A 22939-nucleotide genomic window follows, 5' to 3' on the forward strand; every position below is an offset into this window, starting at 1 on the left:
TGTATTAAACTTGCATGTATAACGATTCATTGAATTAAAAGAGTGTTTTATTTATTGCAAGCATTTTTTGTTGATCCCATTTCATCAGCAAATTAAGTTAGAAACTCTCTTGGTGTACCAACATGATAACGGCAACCAATGGGGGTCATTCATTTTGAATACCTGTCTTTTTTTTAAGTTTTGTGCTTGTGATTCATTTTCAGAAATCCGTGCGTAAATAACCTGCATAAATCTCATAGACAGCTGGAAGAACCGGGGTTACTTGGGGTCCAGTCAGTTTAACTTTTTTCCCTTTCCCTCTTGGCAGTTTCATCCAGCCATGTCTTTCTGTGTTTACGGGACCAACAGTCACAAGGGAAACACTTGGAGGACCTGAATGTCCTGTATAATCTGACCTAAATATGCTTCAGTTTCGCTTCTTTTCACTGGATTATCATCATTCCAACCAGGCCCGGTTCTAGAAAGTCAGACTTGGGTGGGCCTGTAGAAATTTTGGGTGGGCACACTGGGCAGGGAGACCGAAGATGCGAGCGCGCGCAGGGTGCGCGAGCCGAATTTTTTTGCCCTTGTAAGATATCTGCGTCTGCTTTTTGGTACATTTACTGTGAATTGTGTAGAACACAATATGCAAATAAACTTTGAGTGTTGCTGTGTGGGAAATTTGATTCTTTGATTTTTTTTATTCCAAAATGTTTATGAATAACATATAATATACATTATATACAACATAATGTATCTTTTTTTTTTAATCGCAGTATTAACTGTAGGCAGCCTGAGCTGTTTGAAGAGAAAGCTTTGGGACTGGGCAACCTGGATGGTGGTAGTCCAGAGCTATATACTATACACACTATATAGATGTATAGTATTTCCACTATTGCCTCCGATGTCCAGCTGGGTGAAAATAGTAGCCAGCCGAGGTCACGACCCTGCTAGAGGGGTCCGGGGGTATGACCCCCGGGGAGATTTTTTTTTGTTGCCTTTTTAAAGTGAAATGCATGAATCTGGTGCACTTTGAGAGGAAAATTAAGAGGCTAAATCTCAGCCATATTGCAGTTACCACCCTGCGACCTGACATTGTCCTCGTGTCTGTGTCCACCAAACAAGCAGTGCTACTGGAGCTGACAGTCCCGTGGGAAGATCGCTTGGAAGAAGCCTTTGAGAGGAAGCTCTCCAAGTATGCAGGACTGGTCAGCGACTGCCAGCTGGCTGGTTGGAGAGCAAGGTGTTTCCCTGTGGAGGTTGGTTGCAGAGGATTTGCAGCCCGTTCCTTGGCCAGAGCCTACAGTAGTTTAGGCATCAATGGAGAGAGGAGAAGGAGAGCCATCCGCAGTACCACTGAAGCGGCAGAAAGAGCCTCAAGGTGGCTGTGGCTCAAAAGAGGAGATCCATGGAGTCATGGTAGCTAGCTAGCCGTCTGGACACAAGCCGGGACTTGATCAACCCCGGCTGGGTCACCTGGAGGAGGGCGTCTGATAGTTGAAAGACCCGAAACGTCCAGTGAATCCAGGAACATCACTGAAGATGTGTCCAGACTAGGCATCAGTAGATGTATGTACACAGTGAGGAATTTTGTGTGAACAAATAATTTGGAGACACTGGGTCGGATGAATTAGAAGCTATTGAAGAAAGACACATGGATTTTCCATAGAAATATAAATTTGAAATAAAATATTATGCAGGGTCCTCTGGGATGGGCTTGGTGCACTTTTTCTTTTACGGGACATATTTTTCTGTAATATAATGAATCAATTTAAATGCAGTGAGAGGAATGAAGCAGAAGAACTCTGTTGTCCAGTTATCTTTTTTCCACAGACGAGGCTGAAATAGGCTATAGACTATAGTATACACAGTGCATGGGCAACTGAGGGCAGCCCCATTTTCAAATATTTTTAAATAAACTCAATACACACTGTGCATGCCATGGACTTGAACGTGACGTGATCAGTTAACCTCGGATTACCTCCCAGATGAACTGATTCAATTATTAAGCTATTAACTATCTACCAACACATTGTATTACTTTTATTGTATGATAATTTACATTTACATAATATGATGTTGATATCAAACACACAAACTTAAAAAAAAAAATTGAGGGGGGCCCCCCTGGCAGCCGGGACCCTAAGCAACCGCTCATTCGCTTATGCCTCGGGCCAGCTCTGCTGACCAGTGACCACTATAAGCGGGTGGGTAACTTGGAGGCAGGCTGTCCTGCCCAGTGCCCACCCAATAATACAATTAGAAGCAATGCATGGTAATGGTATATTCTTTAGTATTAATTAATTGTCTGAATTTTATTTGACATTTTCTTGGACAGCGAATGAACAGGTCCGTCCGATAGTGGGCCTGGACTTCCACCTAAAAAAAAAAAAAGAAAAAACATTTTTTTTTTTTTTTTTTTGGATTGGGTGGGCACAGCCCACATCTGGGTGGGCACGGCCCACCCTGGCCCCTGGCTAGCGCCGGCCCTGATTCCAACACAGCCGGGCTCTGTTTGTAATTGTTCATTCTTTGCATCACAACTGGTTTTTCCTGGTTCAAAGCCACAGTTTGGAGTTACGTGTCAACTTGGAACCACAACAATCTCACGTAATGAACATTCTGTTTACAAATGGCAGAAGATAACCACTAACTGTTAAGCCTTTGTTAATGAGAAATTAAGCCATAAATCATTCTCCAAAACAGATAGGAAGGACCTGTATATGGCTTGCACTCAACATGTTAACTAACTACTTTTCAGCAACCTTTGAATTATATCGCAAAACCATGTTTCAGCAGCTGATAAGCATTGGACTGCACGAACACCAGCTACTGTAAAAGCTCCTTGGTTTGAATATTAATTGACATACTGACAGGTGACATTTGAGATTTCACAGGGGCAGTGTGACCTTCATATATGGTAAAACATGATAATAGTAATAATAAAAATAAATAATAAAATAAATTAGCATGTGGCAGTACTGTACAAAGTTTGAGCAGATTTGACCTTTTTTATAGCCTATTTATTTAAATAATAAATCATAAAGTAATCTATACCTACTAACAGTAGCATTTTAAAGTAGTCCACTTGAGCCTTTCCATTTGATGCTACTTTATACTTCTATTCCACTATATTTTGGAGGCAAATATTGCATTCTTTTTTTCCTTTTTTAATAAAGGCTACTTTTCATATTCAGATTTACAATTCAATACAATAAATATAATTCAACATATATATGTAGGCTATTATAATTGATTGTGTATATCAACACATTTGCATCGCATTTAAAAGCTGCAACATTCAACATTAAAGTAAAAATCATAATTCAGTAGTATAATGAACATTCTGAGATGGGCCATCCTGCATAATTAGTACTTATATTTTCTGTAGAGAAGCAGCGCTTAAATCAAAGCAGGCCTACATCTGAATTCAAGTCAAGTCAATGCACTTCTTACTTTCACCACACATCAGCGCCACTGTGACAGCTGTGACGAGCCAGTGCACATGCACGTGCGCGCACGATGTTATTGCCCCGCAACATAAATAGACGTCTGAGCGCGAGCGACAACAGAGACAAGAAGTTTGACACTATAGTCAAACTGCCCCCTGAACACTTTCACTGCTCTTCATTGTCTGTTTTTAAAGAAAATCTGTTTGAATGGAGCGTGGTGAGTACCGTTCTCCGGTGAAGAGACGGAGCAAGCGGTGGCTCTGTGTAAGAGTCTCCGCTGTCCTGCTGCTGGTGGCTCTGGTGGTTGTGGTTGCTGTGGTGTTGTGGCGGACGCTCGGTCACAGCAAAGACACGTTCAAGACGACGTTTGTAACAAGATGTGAGGCGTTCAACGGGTAAGCAGCAGCTTTTTTTTAAACGTTTCAGAAATGTCTGTGCAGCAGTGTCAGTGTGGGGCCCTCACATAACTTGGTGATTGGAACTAATTCAATTTAGAAAACAATTTAAGACATGTTATATAGGTCTACATGGTGCAGTAGTTTTGTTATCTTATAGTGAACTATTCTCAGGGCATGCTAAAAAGTAATGTGGTCCAGTAAGCTACAATACTGCTGTAAATGCTACCATCATACATTTTATGGTGTTTAATTTTTATGTTGACTGTTTCGGGGAGGTGTTGCGTTAACTGTATGATCATTTTTGACAGTGATACTCACATCCTTTGTTTATGATAGATAGATAGATAGATAGATAGATAGATAGATAGATAGATAGATAGATAGATAGATAGATAGATAGATAGATAGATAGATAGATAGATAGATAGAAAGGGTACTTAATTGTTCTCTTAGGGGAAATTGTTTTAATTTCATTGTTTTCATTGTTTTTCGTTTAATATGTTTAAATATACCACACTTTGAAAATACTCAAAACCTTACAGAAGTCAAAGTATCATCAACATGGAGTTAAAAGTGTCAAAGGGAAACTGGCAATGGGAAATATAATATTATAGTCTATGTCAGTGGTATATTATATCCACTGTTTCTGGATGAACATTCCTACTGCATTAAGACTGTATATAAAATAGATGAATTTGGATGTTGTATTTTCATGTTGTAGATGTCAACAGCAATGCATCATGGACTAAAAAAATCATCATGTGTTTACAGCATTGCTGTCCCGTGAGAACCACGTATCTCTATAAAGCTTTGTGATAATGCATTTTCTAGCTCATCCGGGGGGATTTCAAAAGTTTATTTAGTAGGTAGGCTATGAGAGTAGTATCCCAATCCATATAGAGACACAGGGAGGGTGTGAAACATGTACTGTATAATCTGTAAAGTAACTGAAGCTATCAGACAAATATAGTGGTGTTGAATGCACTAACACCACTGGTTTAGGGAGATTGTAGTTCAAACTGATGTTAATTATTGCATTACACTGACTTGTTTTTCTATTATTTTGCCCATTCCTTTCATATCATTGAGTGTCGGCTCAATAAAAAGAAAAATCACTCAAACGAACCAAAAGTTGATTCAGTTTCCGCAAAAACTAAACATTCTAACTTTTATTAATTTTTTTGCAGGACTGCTTAATTAGAATGCATTACCTTCATATTGGTGTGACTAATTAACTGGCAACTTAACTGTGTGTTAACAGACAAGTAAATAAATTGGAACAGAATGAAAATGCAGATATTGTGATTGCGACATTGGCAGATTCCAATGATTCACAACTGTATTAATGAAATGCTACTTGTGTAATAATCCAGCTAATGTAAAAGTTAGGTTCAGCCAAAGGTTGGGTCTGTTTGGAACCCTAGTCAATGATTAATTGACCAGCTTTATCTTTAGCTCTGGTTTATCTGTATACGCTGTGAAGGCCATTCTGCTTCTAAATGACGCACTTTCATTTTGATAATGAGTTGTAATAAAATGTCAATGTTGACTCAACTATACTGAGCGTATTGTGTATTGGGTGCCTCTCAACCATGACTCTTTTGAAATAGTTCCTTAATGTTGAAGGGAGGCAGGATTCAGTATTCAGTGTTCCATTGTCCGAAGCTACCTGGCTATAGTTTGTCAATGCAACTAGAGAAATCCACTGTGATTGAAATGTCAGCCTGCCACCAAACGAGGTCAGTTTTTCAGACATTTAATTTGACTTGATTTACATTTAGCTCGAACAATCAACAATATTTAAAAGAGGAAAAAAAGAAAACATAAAAATAACACAGAATAAAAAAAGCATAGATAAAATATCAAACTACTGTATATCAAAGAACAAAAAAGGCTAAGTTCGAGAAGGAGCAGGCAGAAGCTGCAACAGTGGAGGATCTGGAAAATGTTACATGGGGTGGCGAAGGGGGGGCAAGAGGTCTTGGCAGGGGGGCATGGGAGGACGGTAGCGGGAGTCCCCATATATATTATATTGATCATCATTTCTGATAAAATAAGACATTTGTAGCCTATATCTTAAGCCTACATAGCTTACCCTATACAACACATTGCTACAACAGAAAACAGGCAATCATTGAAACATGTTATTTTGAGTGACATGACTAGTCTAGTGGAATTTATATGGAAGGAGAATAACAATACAGTAGTTTTAGGCTGGGACTGCAGTCAGACCCTCTGTCTACCTTTCACCTGCCTGCTGATCACTACCTGCCTCTGTCCCTCTGTCTGAATATAAAACCTCCTCTTCATCCCTCACATTTATATCTTCTTTTCCCTCTTTTCCTTCACTTATGTATTCATTTCTTATATGATTAAAGAAAACATTTCCTCAGAATTTTTTTTTTTTCATAGCTCCAAAGAAAAACCTATTGTTCTAGTTGGGCTTACCTGGGAATCTTATCTACTGTCTGATCAGGACCTTCAAATATCAGACAGTAGACAAGATTCCCAGGTAGTGTAAACTAGAACAGCAGGTTTTTCTTTGGAGCTATGAGTGTAACGTCAAAAAAAAAAAATCTGAGGAAATGTTTTCTGCGGGTGAGCTGCAGGGCTTATGTACATGTATAGTGTTTGAAGTATGTTGTGCAATGCTAAGTATGATGTACAAGGCTAAGGAAGGGGGAGGGGCACCACAAAGCATCACAATTCAGAATCCCCCAAAGCATTACAATTCAGGATCGGTTTGAATAGTGTGTAAGTTACACATACAGTATTACAGGAGAGAGAGAGTATATAATAGTTTATTGTAAGGGAATTTGGTGACAAACTTAACCTCAGTCTTTTCATGTTTAGTTATTTATACATTTCAATCAACTGAAATTGTGAGTCTGGCACATTGCCTCTGGAAGGAGACCTCTCTCTCTCTCTCTCTCTCTCTCTCTCTCTCTCACACACACACACTCACACTCACAACTCAGTCGTGCGCTGGAATGGTGCAAAATATGATAATAGTGGGAAACAGGTGAGTGTGTTGTTTTGGCACTGACCTGCTAATCACTACACTACCATTCAAAAACTGTGAAAACAGCAATAGTCAAAAACTTTAGGTGACACGTTAATCTGCAGTGACAATCCGCGAGTCGCGGCCGATAATCAGTGTGCATTAATCAATACAATCAGCCATTTAAAACACGCAATCTTTCTCCTTATCAATCTTCCCGTTTTCTGTTTTGTTTTTTCTGCCTCTCCAACTTTAGGTCCCTGTCATCAGATTACAACACGATTCAAATGAAAGCTCTCGCGCTCCAGCGCGTGCTCGAGGGGGCGCGCACTGGAGCGCCTATAGTGTGGGGAGGAGGAGGCGAAGGAGCGGGGATGCGCCTTATCACTGACGTGCTTCTGTTATTGATCATATCATATACACAAACGCTGTTAAATACAGAAAAATGCCGACTCCAAATAATTTTCCCCCGATCGCTTTGGCGCCCCTCTAGTGCGGCGCCCCTATGCGCCGCATATAGTGCATGCCCACTTTTTGCGCCACTGGGGCAAGGCATAAGATTAGATTAATAATTATTTAATTTTGTTCAATGTATTGTTTGTTTCAATTATTTGAGTGGCTTGTTGACATGGTGGCGGTTTGTTCTTAGAATGCAAAAGTTAGGGGGGCAGCTGGGGGGGCAAGGCTCTTCAGTGGGGGGGGGCCGCTGCCCCCCTTTGCCCCCCTGTAGAACCGCCCCTGAGCACAACGCTTAGACATTCTCTTTGTCTTAGCGTTGCTTTCATTTATTTTTCAGATACGACTGTGAAAAGATATGGGGGGCATTTGAGCAAGCGTATATAGGGCGGGACCCATGCCAAGTTCCAGTGGAGGCCTATGACCCTTTGATTGCCGCCAGCCCATTCCAACCTGCATGCAACAGAGTAAACATTGCTCATCGTTTGTTTGTTTGCACATTGTGTCCACCTCTGACTTGCTTTGTAATGCAGAATGATGCACTCGACCACTCAATATTTATGTCTTTTTGTGGTTGGGGATTAGATGATGTTCTGGAGCAAAACGAAGAGTGTGGTCCACAAATTCACAGACAAGAGAGATTGTTTTGTCACCCTGGAGGACACAATGTTGGGAACCGTGCTGGATGAACTGAACTGGTGTGGGAAGGAGGGCAGTAATGGTAAGAGGAATTAGTATTTTTTTTGTTCACCATAACAAGCGAAACGCTGTGCATTCTTTTTGTGTTGCATGCCTCTACAACATGAGAACACGTGAAATGCCAGGTGTAATTTGTGACCGCAACAGTTTTTTTTAATGAGTAACCTTTTTTTAAAGCTAGTCAAACGAGTCTCGTCAAGTTTCTTTTAAGGCCAATAATTACTGCAGTTCAGTCGGCTTGCAACAGTTTGACTTTGATCTCAATACTTAATCTGTTTCGACGCATCCACAATATCAGTCTATTAGGCTCGGAAATGTGTATTTGTGTCAGCAAGATATCTCATGAACGCTTTGATGGATTTTTGTCAAATTTGGCTCTAACTCACACTTGTACTCAATAAGGAACTGATTTCGATGTTGGAGGTCAAAGGTTAAAGTCAGTTTGACCTCAGATCTTGTGAGCACATTATTTCAGGAATGCATTGAAGGATAATTGTCAAATTTAGCACACACTCATGTTCTGGCTCTAGGGTGAACTGATTAGAACTTGGAGGTCAAAGGTCATTACCATATTGTACCTTCTTAGGAGCTTTGCCTTATGTAAAGCTTTCTTTTACATAGTATTTTTTGTATTTATAAAATGAAAAAAGGCTGTATTAAAAAAATCAATTAAAACTTTGGACACTAATATGTTGTAAAAAATAAATAAAGATTTTAACGCTGGCTTTATCCAACATCTAGATTTTTGTTTTTTAAAGAGATGCACATTTACACATAATTAGCTAGAATATTCAAATATGCATCTTTATTCAAACATTTCTGGAGGAGAAATGTTAATGCAAAAATATTTGTTTTACATGAGGATATCAATAAGTTAAGGATTGTTCCCTACTCAGCTGCAGTGTATCGCCCTAAAGGAAAAGTTTGACCTGTCTGACAACCTCACGGTAAAGACTAGACCTGTGTCTCTGTGTGGCTTTGCAAGGACCTGAACTTTTCTGTCTTGTTCTCTGTGAGCGGCTCAACAAAAAATACTTATCTGCTACATTGACATGAGCCGAAAAAGAGAACGAAGCAAAAGTATTCAAATGTGTGTTTGTTGTTCCAGAAACGTTCACGACCGACTGCCCAGAGTGGGCACAGTGTGACAACAACCCCCGTCGCTCATTTTGGAACCGGGCCTCGGCTGCTGTGAGTTTTTCAACAAAGATATTCACGAGTTTTGCCCAAAAAATACGACAGTCGTGGGATCAATCTGTGGTTTAAAATAACATCGAACATATGTGGAGCATAAGGTGAAGCCAATCTCTCCTGTGAATTTAGCGACTATGAACGAGAGGAGGAGAGACAAAAGGTCACTGGGCCCAGCTCTCTTCATCAATGAGGCTTTGTGTTGGTCTCTATGGAGACACATAGCGTAGCACTCTCCTGAGCAAGCAGTGGCAACCCACACACATCCAGAGGAGCCCTGCTTTGGTTTTTACTCTGGGACCAAAAACTTAACAAGAATCAAGTACAGCAGCTACGTAATTGGTGCGATCTACGTGCCTAATGGTCAAAACTTGCTCAGAGTTTTTCTTCTCCTCAGCAGGCAGGAATCAACTTACAGATGCTTCATTTGATTAACAATCAATATTTTTACAATGAAAAAAATGACTAGCTTTCTATAAATCTAAGACGCTATAAAATAATTGTTTTCCTCATGAGCCAAAAGAGAATGTTGGTCTTACATTCAAAAGGTGGACAGAAACAAACAATGCATTACGGCCATTGTATTTATGAAATAAGAAATGTAAACATACCTTATAGTGGTTTTAGGGAGTGTGCCTCTTTATACCATCTTATCTTTGTGCTGAATTATATGGAGAGCAGAACGGCCTCAAGTTTTTCTGTGCCTGGAATGTTTTCGCTGTTCACCTACATGTTGTCTCCTCTCTTTAGGGAAAGTCCTTCAGACAACCTGATTGTTTTCCAAACTCTGCCAGCTTTTTGAAGGCAGTACATCTTGTTCTGCTGCTGGAATTGTTTGTCTACTGGAATATTTCTTTAGAGTAAACACTTGCAAGGAAACACTTGGACAACTTTGTTCACTTGAGGCAGTGGTGGATGGTGCCATCTTTAGTAACTAGCTTCTTGTACTTGAAGGCCACCATTGCGTCTGTAAATTCTCTGAAAGGCAAGGGGTTAGAAGGAAAATGTTGCAAACTAGAACTCTGACCACTAGATGATGCTATAAATACACACTGTACCTTTTAAAATAATGGTTTTCTTCTTGGTGACAGTTAGAACAATGATCAAGCTGTTCTCGCATTTGTTTTGTAAGTTGGTTTCTGGAGTGTCTCCTGGCTTTACTTTACAGACCTGTGGGGGGATTCTCTAGTTCAAGATGGTGGATGGTGAAAAAATAATGTATCGGTTAACCAATGGTGCATTCATGTAAGCAATTGTCTGCGTTTGCCAGTAGCATTTTATACATTTTATTCTGACTAATATGTTTTCTGTACATGACGTTGCTGATTAGCTGTAGGTTTGTATTGGTTGTCATAGTGAAAATTGTTTTAATTTCTATCCAGAAGTCGGGAAATAAGGGTTAGATCAGTGTTACAGAGTTATCTGGGCGTATGAAAAGTCTGTAGTGAGATAAAGTTTATTTTAAATTTCTGAAGTGCATTTTTCTTCAACATCATCTTCGTGTGTGTAGTTTGCAGATGCTGCCTGTGGTGATGTCACGGCAATGCTAAACGGATCCATTGCCACCCCGTTCAGTCCTCAGAGGTAGGCTGCTCTGCACTTCAGTATGATTTCAGAGAGAATTCATTACAGAAGAAATATTTGTTTTATATGGTTTTTAATTTAGACAGTGACAAGTGGTGGGTAAAGCAAATATTTCACAAGGCTTGCGCAGTCGCATCTTTTAATGTTATCCACCTTAAAGCTCATCTTTCCCCTAATTTTGGGGATTTTACATGAATTTTAAATCAATAATAATTCCAGATTTTTCTATTTTTGTTTCCAGCATCTTTGCGAGCATCGAGGTGAAGAGATTCAACTCCACCAGGATGAAAACCCTGAACGTTGTGCTGGTCACACAGGAAAACACTGTGTACGTGTAACATTATTGTCCCTTGTTTTGATATTTTGAATGTCATAAGTGCATTAATTTTGTGCATTATTTTCCACCATGGGTCAAAATTTGGGCTAAAACACTCAAATATATGGAAAAAGGAAAATCATATGCTAAGAAAAATTTATCCTAAAGTCATATTTTCTTTGCGTTTCACATCTTCAGGTCAAACTGCACAAATGCGTCTTTCAAGGATTTACAGAAAGAACTGGATAAAGGAATTGAATATAACTGCAAAGAAGTGACAGAGTAAGTGCAGAATGCTTTTGTGACCCGCCCCCCCCCCCCTGGGGGGGGGGGGGGGGCGGGTGGCTTTGATTTTCAACTGACAAAAAAAAAAATGCTTGCGAGTGCAATGTGTGCTTATGGTCATAAACGCGCGAAATGCCGCGATTTGCAGTAAAAAAACGTCCACGTGTCTCCAAGTGTCTCTGTATGCTATTTAAAAAGAAAGCAAGAAAGTAGACTAATAATAACGTTAATGAATTATAGGTTATCGCATCACAGAAGGCATATTGGTCTATAATAATAAAAAAACACCACCTTAACTATGTTTACAGTTTAAAAATGTTTTGAATGAAATGCAAACCTAAATTAATCATTTGCTCTTGTTTCTCTGTCCTGAGATTCACACAGACTGAGCAGTCTTGTTTAAATGTTACAAATTGAGCTAATAAACTGAACTTCAATTTTTTTTTAAGTTCCTGCAGAAGTTATCTCAGATAATTTTATAATCTAACATCTAATTTGATAATAAGGTGATTGTATGCAGAATGCTCATGCCAGAAACTCATAGAGTGGTTTTGTACAGATAAATAAATAAATATTAGCATGTTCTCAACAGTATTTCAATTTAGGGGGGGGGGCGCGAAAAAATGTCTGTCCCCTAGGGGGGGCATGACAGAAAATAATTGAGAACCACTGCTTTAAGGGTTTATGAAATAAATGTTGATTGATTGATTGATTGATTGATTGATTGATTGATTGATTGATTGATTGATTTCTCTCCCTGCAGAGCTCATATCCTGGATTGTGCCTCACACCCAGAGAAACCCTGTGGAAGCTGTTTGTGAACTTAATGTTAGATTGAACTGCAAACTTTTTCTAGTCTAGAATTTCAGTTCTGTTAAATCTTTGTAAATGAAATTATGTGATGTTGTACTTTAAATCAGAAATGTCATTATTTTTGTACATGTTGCCTGTTTGACTAAATGTGAATTTTGTTTTTGTTATACTTTTTTTTACAATATGACAAAGCACTTTTGTGTCTATCAGTGAAAGGTTTCTGGGTGTGATGGGAAAAGAGTAAAGTTGGAGTTAATTTGGTATGTACTGAATTGTAAAACGCCAGCGCTTCTATCTTATCATGTTGAGCAGATGGATTTTTTTTAAATAAAATGTCAAAATATTAATCTGTGAAATTGCCTTGAAAATGAATGCCGTGTGAAATCATTTAATACGAATCACCCAAACAAAACTACATTTATTTATATACTCAAATATTCCTCCTACACATATTTTTCTAAATACTTTGAAATAGATGTTATATCTGATCAATTTTACCTCTTTTTTTTACTGTTTAACATTTAATTACATTTGTTAGGGCTCTTTATGAAATATGCAACCGGAGCCGTTTCAGACTTAGACTTTAGACTTTAGACTTTATTGTCCCCAAGGGGAAATTCTTCTTCACGTCACAGGTACATTTATGGGCCGCACGCCGACAGACAATAGACAGAAACAAATAACACGCATACAGAATATATAAACAGAGTGGGACTGGGGTGTTTTATCTTGGCCTTTTGTTGAGGGCTGCTATGGCTGCAGGTACCAGGCTTTTGCCATAGCGAGCCCTCCTGCACAACAGGGACCTGTACCTGCGTCCTGAGGGCATAATGGTGAAGTGGCAGTTGAGTGGGTGTGAGTCACAATATATGATTACAATAAAAAAGAAGCCCTGCATCTGCAAATTAATGATAATGTAAGTTGTAGAATAATTGACAGCTACTCATAATCTTTGAAAGGCCACTGCTCACCCATACTGTGATTGTGCACTCTTAAACCTCACCTTTTATTATCTTGTTTTCTTTCACTCAAGTGACATTAGCATTCCAGTTGTAACAACATAAAACATCTACAAACATTAACTATCAAGGCAAAGCTAGCAAAACAAAAACTGCTTGGGAAGTAGGCCTTCATATTATTAAAGCTTTGAAGATAAATGTATCTATTAGTGTGGTGGACGAATTCCCCATGGCAACCAAGACAAAGGGTGAAGCCTGGACAATTATTATTGTGTTTCAGAGAGGTTTATTTCAGGAGATTTCCATCAGACATCAGACATAGGATTTCATAGTAGCATAGTAGCAGCAGGCTGAGGCCGCAATGGCACTCTCGATAGCCCCAACCAGTGTCTTATATCTCTGTGTGAGTGGGGTGTCAGGTGTTTATTAACTCGCAAATAGACATGTAGTCTCATCACAACAAGTACCAATAACAAACCCTTACATAGACTGTTTTCGTCTCTTTAGCAGTGACCCCAAACCTTTAGATGCTCAGCAACTCTGGTGAATACCATTCAAATCTACCACATTCCTCCTCTTAGAAGTAAATACTTCTACCAAAATCAGATGTAACCATACATATTTGAATGGGCCAAAGGAAACCTCCACCAAAACACAGAAACACTCTTTATGAGTGAAGTAGAATACAATGCATAGATGTACACATTACTGCAGTAAACCACATTGTAAAGGACCAACAATGCAACTGCTTAAACACTGAACGAATGATAAAATGAGATTAGTGTGCAAAGAGCCCTCTGCGGCTGAATCTCAAGAGTCTCAAGTTCAAATATTTTTAGCCATGGTCAGCTTGCATGGAGATGTAGTCCATTCAACTTTGGCACAGAGGATGGTCCTCCTCTTCATACCTGGCAGACTCCGCCAGACGTGGAATTTCGGTGGCCACCGGCCCAGGAAAGTCCAAGCTGGTATGCGGTTGGTATGCGCGTGGCCTTCTCCTCTATCAGCCATGACCACAGCATGCACTTGCGACAGCGCGGGAGCAGTAACCCGAGCAGTCAGCTTTCTTGATGACATAGCCGTTGGTCTCCAAACGTTGCATTTTTTCCTACCAGTCTTTTTCACTTTTTCTTAGCGTACATAAAGCACAGAGCGACGTAACAAGCTTGAATCCAGTCCAGCCTTTTTCCCAAAGTCTTAGTCAATAAAACTGCACACGGTTTCTTTGTTATAACAGTGGAACTACGTGGATACCTGGCCATAACGGAGCCTCTGTGTGTAGTCCCTCAGACCGGACGCTCACGCCGTGACCTTGAACTTGGCACAGAGCACTATCAGCCGTTTACACATCATCTCCCGTAGCAGTTCTCAGTTATTTTTAGATACTGGAACAGACATGAACCTTTCAACTTGGGCGTTCATCTGGGATTCCCACTTTGTTCTGCATTTCTCTATTCATCAGATGATTTCCGTCCAAGTACAGGTAGATACATTATGTTCCTGTTATATCCGTCATCGTGACGCCAAATGTGGTGGCCGAATTCCCCATGGCAACCAAGACAAAGGGTGAGGCCTGGACAATCATTATTGTGTTTCAGAGAGGTTTATTTCAGGAGATTTCCATCAGACATCAGACATAGGATTTCATAGTAGCATAGTAGCAGCAGGCTGAGGCCGCAATGGCACTCTCGATAGCCCCAACCAGTGTCTTATATCTCTGTGTGAGTGGGGTGTCAGGTGTTTATTAACTCGCAAATAGACATGTAGTCTCATCACAACAAGTACCAATAACAAACCCTTACATAGACTGTTTTCGTCTCTTTAGCAGTGACCCCAAACCTTTAGATATACACGCTCAGCAACTCTGGTGAATACCAATCAAATCTACCACATTAGCTATTGTTCTATCTAGTCCAATGTACTGTATCTATTTTGAGTCTTGTACAGGTCTCAGTTTTTTTTCTTCCATTTTCTAGTTGTGCTTCTTGCGGTCTCAGTTTTTGTGTCAAGTTTTCCATTAAAAAGATGTATTCTACAATTGTTAGCCATTGGTTTACATGGTGGTGTTTCCTTACCTCAATGTCATAGCTCTCTTGCTTGCTACTAGCAGTATTTTGATCTAATATCAATCCCTTTGCCATAACATTTTCTTCTGAATTTCCATAGAGCACCAAACATCTTTTTAGCAACCTCATTGCATAGTAATTACTGTAGCTCCATATACAGTATACTATTTCCCAAAATACAATTACTTTCCAAAATTTCCAAAAATCATGAGCATTTTTAATATCATAGGACCCACATTGTTGCCTACACATCTGACATCTACACTTCTTATTTTCATATTACTTTGATGAAAGCTAAAAATCAGACAAAGTTCGACATTGAGAAGTCCTTTCTCTGTCCATAAATAAGTGTAGTGCCGAATCGTTTCCCCATGGCGACAAAGACAGAGGCATCAGAATGGACTTTTTCATCAGTGTTCCAAGTTTATTGCAGGAGTTTCCAGAGGACATTACAGAGGATTTCATGGAGCATAGTAGCGTGCGCATGGGGGGGCTCTCCCCCGAAGCTGCTAGTACACGCTTACTCACAGTCTTATATCAGTGTGGGGGGGTGTCAAATAGACATGTCGTTTCATCACAACAAGTCCCAATAACAAGTCCTTACATAGGTGTTTTCGTCTCTTACCAGTGACCCCAACCTTTAGATATACACGCTCAGCAAAGTCTGTTTAATAGCTATCCACCACAAATATTAAATCAATGCAGCTCTATAATAAACATCAAGTTCCAGGATAATGATTTACCTGCAGTCAGATAACAATGAAGTGGGCCGGCTGTGAAAGCTCAACAACCTTTGACAACGAAAAGTCAGTGATAACACCAGTACATAAATAGCTCTGTCAGAAGCTTTTCTCAAGGCTTGTATTTTGCAGAAGGAGCTTTTAAATGGAAACTAAAAAGGTTTGGGCCATTGTTGGCTCCTTGGGGGTCACAGTGTTAGTCATAGTGTCAGTGGTTCTACTGGTCGTGCTTCCAGGATGCTTGTTCCGGAACAGATTCTTGGCCAAGTGTAAGACGAAGAGCCAAAGGTAAGCCTGGTTCTCATTGGAACAAACAGTATTGTGAATGTACATATATTTTGCTATGAGAAAATGTTTACTTAATTATGGGCATCACTCTGCAAGATGACGTCACGGATCCCCTAAAAAGTAGGCCTATGCAGAATAATTAGTTAGAGGACATTTATTTTTCAGCTGTGACAGTGTATGGAGTAACTTTAAAGACGCATACGTAGGGAAGGAGCCATGTAACTTCACCGAGAACAACTATGATCGACTCTTTGATGAGACCCCATTCACACACTCATGCAGCAAAGTAAAACCCACAACCGTTAGGGCTTTTGCACATAAATCAACAATTAGCAGAAGTGCTATAATGCAAAAGTATTACACGTAACAATGTTACATTTTTAACTATTTTTTTGTTTACGTTAGACAATGTTCTGGAGCTATACAACGCCTTTGGTCCATGGATTCACTTCCAAGTGTGGTTATACCACCCTGGAGGACACTTTGTTGGGTTATGTGCTTGATGTAAAGAAAGGATCTAAAAAAAAATCCTGGTGTGGAAGGCCGGGCATCCAATGTAAGATTCATTTTTAACTTGTATGCATGAAATTAGGTAGTCTTACAGTTACAAAGCATATTATACAGATGGGCATATCTAATGTTAAAGCAAAAATTCTGCTCTTGTGCTCTTGAGCAATGGGTATTTTTCACAATTAATTGTTCAAGGAGTTATTTGTCTGAAAACAAGGCACACAGCACAAAGCTTCAACAATGATGATTCACATTTATTGAGATGTTTTGTGTGTTGTACATTTCTTATTCTAGTAACATTCATTTGGCAGTGTGAATGCTGTCCTATCAACCCTGTTAAATCCTTCTGGAGAAGCGCCTCCGCTAGGGTAAGTACCCAACAGAAAATTGACACTTTTACCACTAAAACATTTGTCCCGCAACTTTACATGACATTATCAAGAACAAACTGAAGATGGACCTGCAAAGCAAAGGCAAAGGGATTCACATCAGCATGCAACAAGGGTAGTCAAAAGGCAAATGCTGGTCGAAAAAAAAATCTCACAGTGTAAACAAAAACCCACTGGCAATCTCACACACAGGTGAAGACAAAATGAGTGGAAGACGTAAACTTAAAACTTAACTTAAAGAGAAAATGAGACACAAATGAAAACATTAGGGCAAGGCGAGGAATGACAAAGGAGGGCAACTTTACAGGAAGTGGGATCTGAAACGAGATGAGGGTTTTCAAAATAAAACAGACAGGAAAAAAAAGAAATCATGTATATGTGTACACACACACACACACACACACACACACACACACACACACACACACACACACACACACACACACATATATATATATATACATATATATATATAATTCAAGTTGCATGTATCTGTAACACTGAACTTTCATATTCTTCTGTCTGTAGTTTGCAGAATATGCCTGTGGTGTAGCCACAGTAATGCTAGATGGCGACACAGAGAAACCATACTATCCTGAAAGGTAAGCAGCACTTCACTCACCATGTAGACAGTATTATGAACTCTTCACTGATGACAAGCATCAAAAACAAACTGCATAACTTATTTCTATCTTCTATTGTTGTTTGTATATGCTCTCACATGTCGACAGATTAAAGTATCAGGACTGTGTATAATCATGTTTTTCATTGTTCTTGATTTGATTCTGTGTGTTGGTGTATGGTGGCTCTGGTTCAAAGTAATCTTATACAATAAAAATGTCAACAATTGACTTATACTGTATATTTGACTGTTGCTTCATGGAAGAGTGATCTGATGTAATCTGTCTAAATGTTGCTCTTTTTTTCTGTTAGCGTTTTTGCAACTATTGAGGTTCCAAACCTCAAACCATCCAGGGTGAAGAGCCTAGATGTTGTTCTGGTCACTGAGACGGGGAAAGCGTAAGATTGGGCTGGTTTTTGGTTTGCCTGCACTGCTTTGTATATTAAAGGTGGTCAGTGATTCTGGAGAACATTTGTTGTCAAAATCTCCTTAAGATCCATTACCTGTCTGTACTGTGTGTGTTGTTTACATACGTGTTTTGAAGAGGCTCAGTATTACACTAGGTTTTTTTTCAGCGCACACACAGGTAGTGGATCGTGAGGATATATTCACAGATTTTGACAAAAAGAGATTTCGACAACAAGCCTTTTCCTTTTCTGACTCCACCTTTAAGTGTAAAACAAGGGAAATAAAGCTTTTGTGCTGGAAAAAAAATGATAATCAAGCAACACTTTATTTTATATATTTATTTTATTCAGGTCATGTAGCAGTTCCTCTCTACAGCCTTTGGAGAACAACCTGAGATCAAGGAGAATTGGTTATACCTGCAGAGTGGTACCTAGGTAAGTTCACTACAGTTCATCTCTGTTGGACACCTTTGTCAAAAAGGCAATGCTGATATGTGTTTTTATGTCCTCACACAATGCACTTGTTGTCATTTTGTTTCACTGTAGATCTCGAATCGAGAAGTGCATTGAAGCAAACCAGTGTAGCTGTTGGTGAAGGCGTCCAGGCTAAATGTCAAAAGAACATTTTAAGAGTATAGATGCAGCGGAAAGTAGCTCAAGAAAATATTAGTTTTTCGTTTGTGTTGTAATTGTTTTCAGTCCTTTTAAATTCAGTAATTGCTATAATATGTTCAGCAGAATGCATTTCCGTTTGTGCCTTTTGTCCAGTTAGACCTGCAATATCTCAATAACATTCATGTACTGATTCAAATAATACGTTTACCTTATCACTAGTTTTTGTATTTTTAAAGAGAGAGCTTCCTATATAGGCACACTTTCTTTTCTTTTACTTTTTTTGAGAATGTTTCTTAATTTCTGAATATCAAGTGATTTCTGCTTAAGTATCAGTTCTGCCATCCCATTATGTTCAACTGATGATCTCCGTTCTTATTTGGTGCCATGATATGAAACGTTGTTCCAATAAAATGTTTCTGTGTTATTAAATGTGATAAAGATTGTGTGAAATGATCTTGAGGTGCATCTTTCATCTTTAGTTTGACTTTCTTTTAAAGCAATTCAACCTCTTTCACATTACACAAACAAGGCTATGTACGTTACTTATATTAAATATAATTGTATTATATGTGTGCGCTTTTGCAAACACGTGCTTATCTTAGTTGCGTTTCTATATTTTTTATGCTAAACAGGCACGTTTTTGCTTTCTCTTTTGGTTCAGGTGAAACTGTAACCTCCTGCCTAAGGTCAGACGAAGGTGTATGCAAATATACAAAGTCACTAAACCACTGAACTGAATGGAAAATGTTCATGAAAAAAAGAAAAATACACCTGCTTTTGGTTTTTAAATAGGCAGGTGTAGGCCACAAAATGTCTTATCCGTGTGTGTGTGTGTGTGTGTGTGTGTGTGTGTGTGTGTGTGTGTGTGTGTGTGTGTGTGTGTGTGTGTGTGTGTGTGTGTGCGTGTGTGTGTGTGTGAACCAGAGGGCGACACAGACAGGAAGTTACTGAGTGTAGCTGAATGTGAATATTTCAGAGTGAGACTGTTGTGGCAGGAAGAAGCCCAGTAATAACCTCCTCTTTCTTTTTCTGGTGACATGCTGCTGTCTCACACGTACCGTAAGTGGGCGGACGCTGGTGCTGGGAACAGACGTCCGGGGGGTTCACTCTGCACAGGTGCGGTGCCTTAAGCGGGGCCCCCCTTATGTAAACCACAACAAGGGGTACTGTGACAAGTAGCCATACTGTAATTTCGGTGAACATTGTCACAGTTTTAGTCACGGCCGCTGTCACAACACTACTAATAATAATCTTCATGCAGCACTGTTTCGACAAAGTGTTAGCTACAGTTAGTTACAGTAAAACATAGACAGTCTTTTGACATTTTCACACTTCTATCCATCATTGATCTACCAATAACTTTGAATTCAAGTTAAGGTAAAAAGGTATCATCCGTGGTCTACAAGGTGTTGACTAACTGGTTTCTTGTCGTCACCATAAAGTTGCCAAAAAGTAATGATTACAGAAAAGTCACTGTTTTGTAGGGTGGCTGGCGTCTCCCTTAGGGATAGGGTGAAAGACAGTTGAGGTGGTTGGGGCATGTCCAGCAGGGAAGAACTTAAAGGCATACTAGGTCATTCTGGAGATTTTTTGTTGACAAATCACTTTTTTTCCAAATCAATGAATATCTCCTCATAATCTGCTACCTGTCAGTATGATGTGCCCGCTGAAAAAAAATCTGGTGTTAATACGTCTGTGCTCTGTAAACTGGTATGAAAACAAAGGCAATGTTAACAAAGTGCGCCCGCTTTGTTTACATTCCCTTTGTTTACATACCAGTTTACAGAGCCTAGGCTGTGTATTCACACTTTCAGCGTGCACACACAGTACGGACAGATAGCAGATTGTGAGGAGATATTCATAGATTGTCGACACACATTCTCCAATATTACCTAGTATAATAGAGACATTTTATTGCACATGACAGTAACCATACTATCGAAGTTATAGGCTACTGATGCCGAGAGTAGTACTGCACATTATATATTGGTGTTATTGTCTAATTTAATATTTTTGTCTTTTACTTTAAAAGAAGCTAGAAGTTCTCTCAGGTGGTGAAGTTGGGTATCCCAGAATACTTTGCCGAAACGTCCACAACATCTGCTGTTAAAATTAATGGATTTTGGAAGCTCCCACTTCAACAAAATCCATCCACACGACTTTAAAAAAGTAGTAACATGTTTTATTTTGGTGGCACAATGGGGGGAATCACATTTTATCAGCATATTTTCATTTTGAGCATCACGTTCTGTTTATGTGTCTGTCCCTCCCTCCCCCTGCTCTGGGTGCCCGGTACAAGAGGAGGAGCAGCGGCGTGCTTTCCCCTCTCCTCCTTCCCTGAAACACGTCCGCTCTGAGTCAACACCTTTGAGAACAGGCTGAACAGGACATTGAGAAAGATTATGAGCCTGCAACATGTGTGATTTTCCCATGACCCGCAGCACATACGTTTATAGTTGAGGACAGTTTCATTCTGATATTATACAGAGGCTTCAAAAAAAGATTTCCGGCTTTAAAGTGAGTTCATTTCACCCGACCAGGAAGATGCGACGCTCAGCAGGCTGCCCACTGTAAGAAATGACGGCTAGACTCCTATCGCTCTCTTTACTCGACTGAAACAAGATTTTAAATGTCAAAATAATTGTTATTTATTTTTTATAGGCCTGCATTTAGTCATACAGTATAGTCCGCTAATGTATCCCCTATATCATTAAACATAACAAAATAGGTAAATGCCCATAGTTATTATTATTTGAATAAAAAATCAAATTCTAGTTATTATATAGGCCTATATATTTTATATTTTTATTATTTCTATTATTATTATTATTATTATTATTATTATTATTATTATTATTATTATTATTATTATTATAATTATTATTATAATTATTATTATTATTATTATTATTATTATTAAGGTATGTGTCATAGCTAACTTTTCCTTTTGAAACAATAAAACCAAGTAGACTGAAGGAAACACAACTACTACATGGGAACTATTAAGAAACCTGAGTGAACCACATTGCATTACATTCATTTCTTGCAGCGTGTAGTAAACTTTTCTCTTAGTCATCGATTTGTACCTTGAGCACGTTAATTACCGCTCGCGCCGCTGATCCACCTCTTGTACTTTCCTTTCCTTCGATGGAATCCCGGTTTGTGATTGGACACCGCTGGTTTTGCCACGTCACACGGGACCGTCGCTATAAGCAACGTGCCCAGCAGTCAGTCACGGATTCATATTCTGGCGTTTGTGAACATCAGCACGTGCGCAGCAGGACAGAAAATAACAATATGGTGAGTTTGCTTTTTTCCCCTCTTTTATTATTAATTCACTGTTTGTATGCGTCTCTGCATATTTAAAAGTTAACCTTAAAGAGTTATTTAAAGTTATTGCAATGGGATTATTATACAATTATGCTTAGCTAGAGAAATCTCCAGAAGAGCCTTTTTTCGGTTTAATACTTGTTTGAGTCAACATTTTCTTCATTCTTTTTTAAAATGATGGGAAAAAGTGTCCGAACAAGAACTTCAGACTTGAGGTTCAAGGTTTTCTTGCTCATCTTATTTTATTTTCATTTTCATTTCATTTTTTAGTTTATGTTTTTGGTTTTGGATGGCATCATTTTTTTTCTCGCCTTAAGGTGTTTGGCTCGTTTTACTGCTTGTTCTGGGGGTTTATGCTTTTTGCATACATTGCATATTTGTTCCTTTGTTTATGAATATTTATGAATCTATTGGATTATTAATGGCGACTGAAATGCAATTTTTTTTAAACGATACAAATCTATATATATTCAAATTATAAAATGGCAAAAAATTCCTAAAATAAATTAAACCCTCGCCATGTGTCTTGTACTGACATTTTCTCTTTGTCTTTGAAACCCACTATATGAATGTTGAACATGGGTTAAAAAATATTGTTTATGTATAATGTATGTTGTCTGTGTTTTGACAGTCGCTACATGAAAACACAAGGCGTCCTGTAGAAACATTACAGGCTCTCTCCACAGCCAACACACAGTCCCACAGACTGTATCCATCACTGCCCAATACAGACAGGTGAGGCACAGGGCAAAATTCACATTGGATATTATTACTGCATGCAGAATGCCAGACAATAACTTGTTTGAATGCCAAATGTTAATTGTTGTTTATGTGATGAA

The 22939-nt window shown here is 39.0% G+C and overlaps 1 protein-coding gene across 1 annotated transcript; it reads left to right on the forward strand.

The window, feature by feature from the left end:
- Positions 1-3638: 3638 nt before the first annotated feature.
- LOC307267697 (ADP-ribosyl cyclase/cyclic ADP-ribose hydrolase 1-like) lies at positions 3639-12201 on the forward strand (the record flags this gene model as incomplete). The annotated part of the gene is made up of 8 exons (XM_080050079.1): positions 3639-3826; positions 7627-7753; positions 7872-8007; positions 9094-9176; positions 10687-10760; positions 11002-11088; positions 11275-11358; positions 12125-12201. 8 exons carry the CDS (start codon positions 3639-3641, stop codon positions 12180-12182), a joined length of 837 nt encoding a protein of 278 aa, XP_079906205.1. The 3' UTR covers positions 12183-12201.
- Positions 12202-22939: the final 10738 nt, after the last annotated feature.

This window comes from Ammodytes marinus, assembly GCF_949987685.1.
Source record: "Ammodytes marinus genome assembly, chromosome: 21".
NCBI lineage: Eukaryota > Metazoa > Chordata > Actinopteri > Uranoscopiformes > Ammodytidae > Ammodytes > Ammodytes marinus.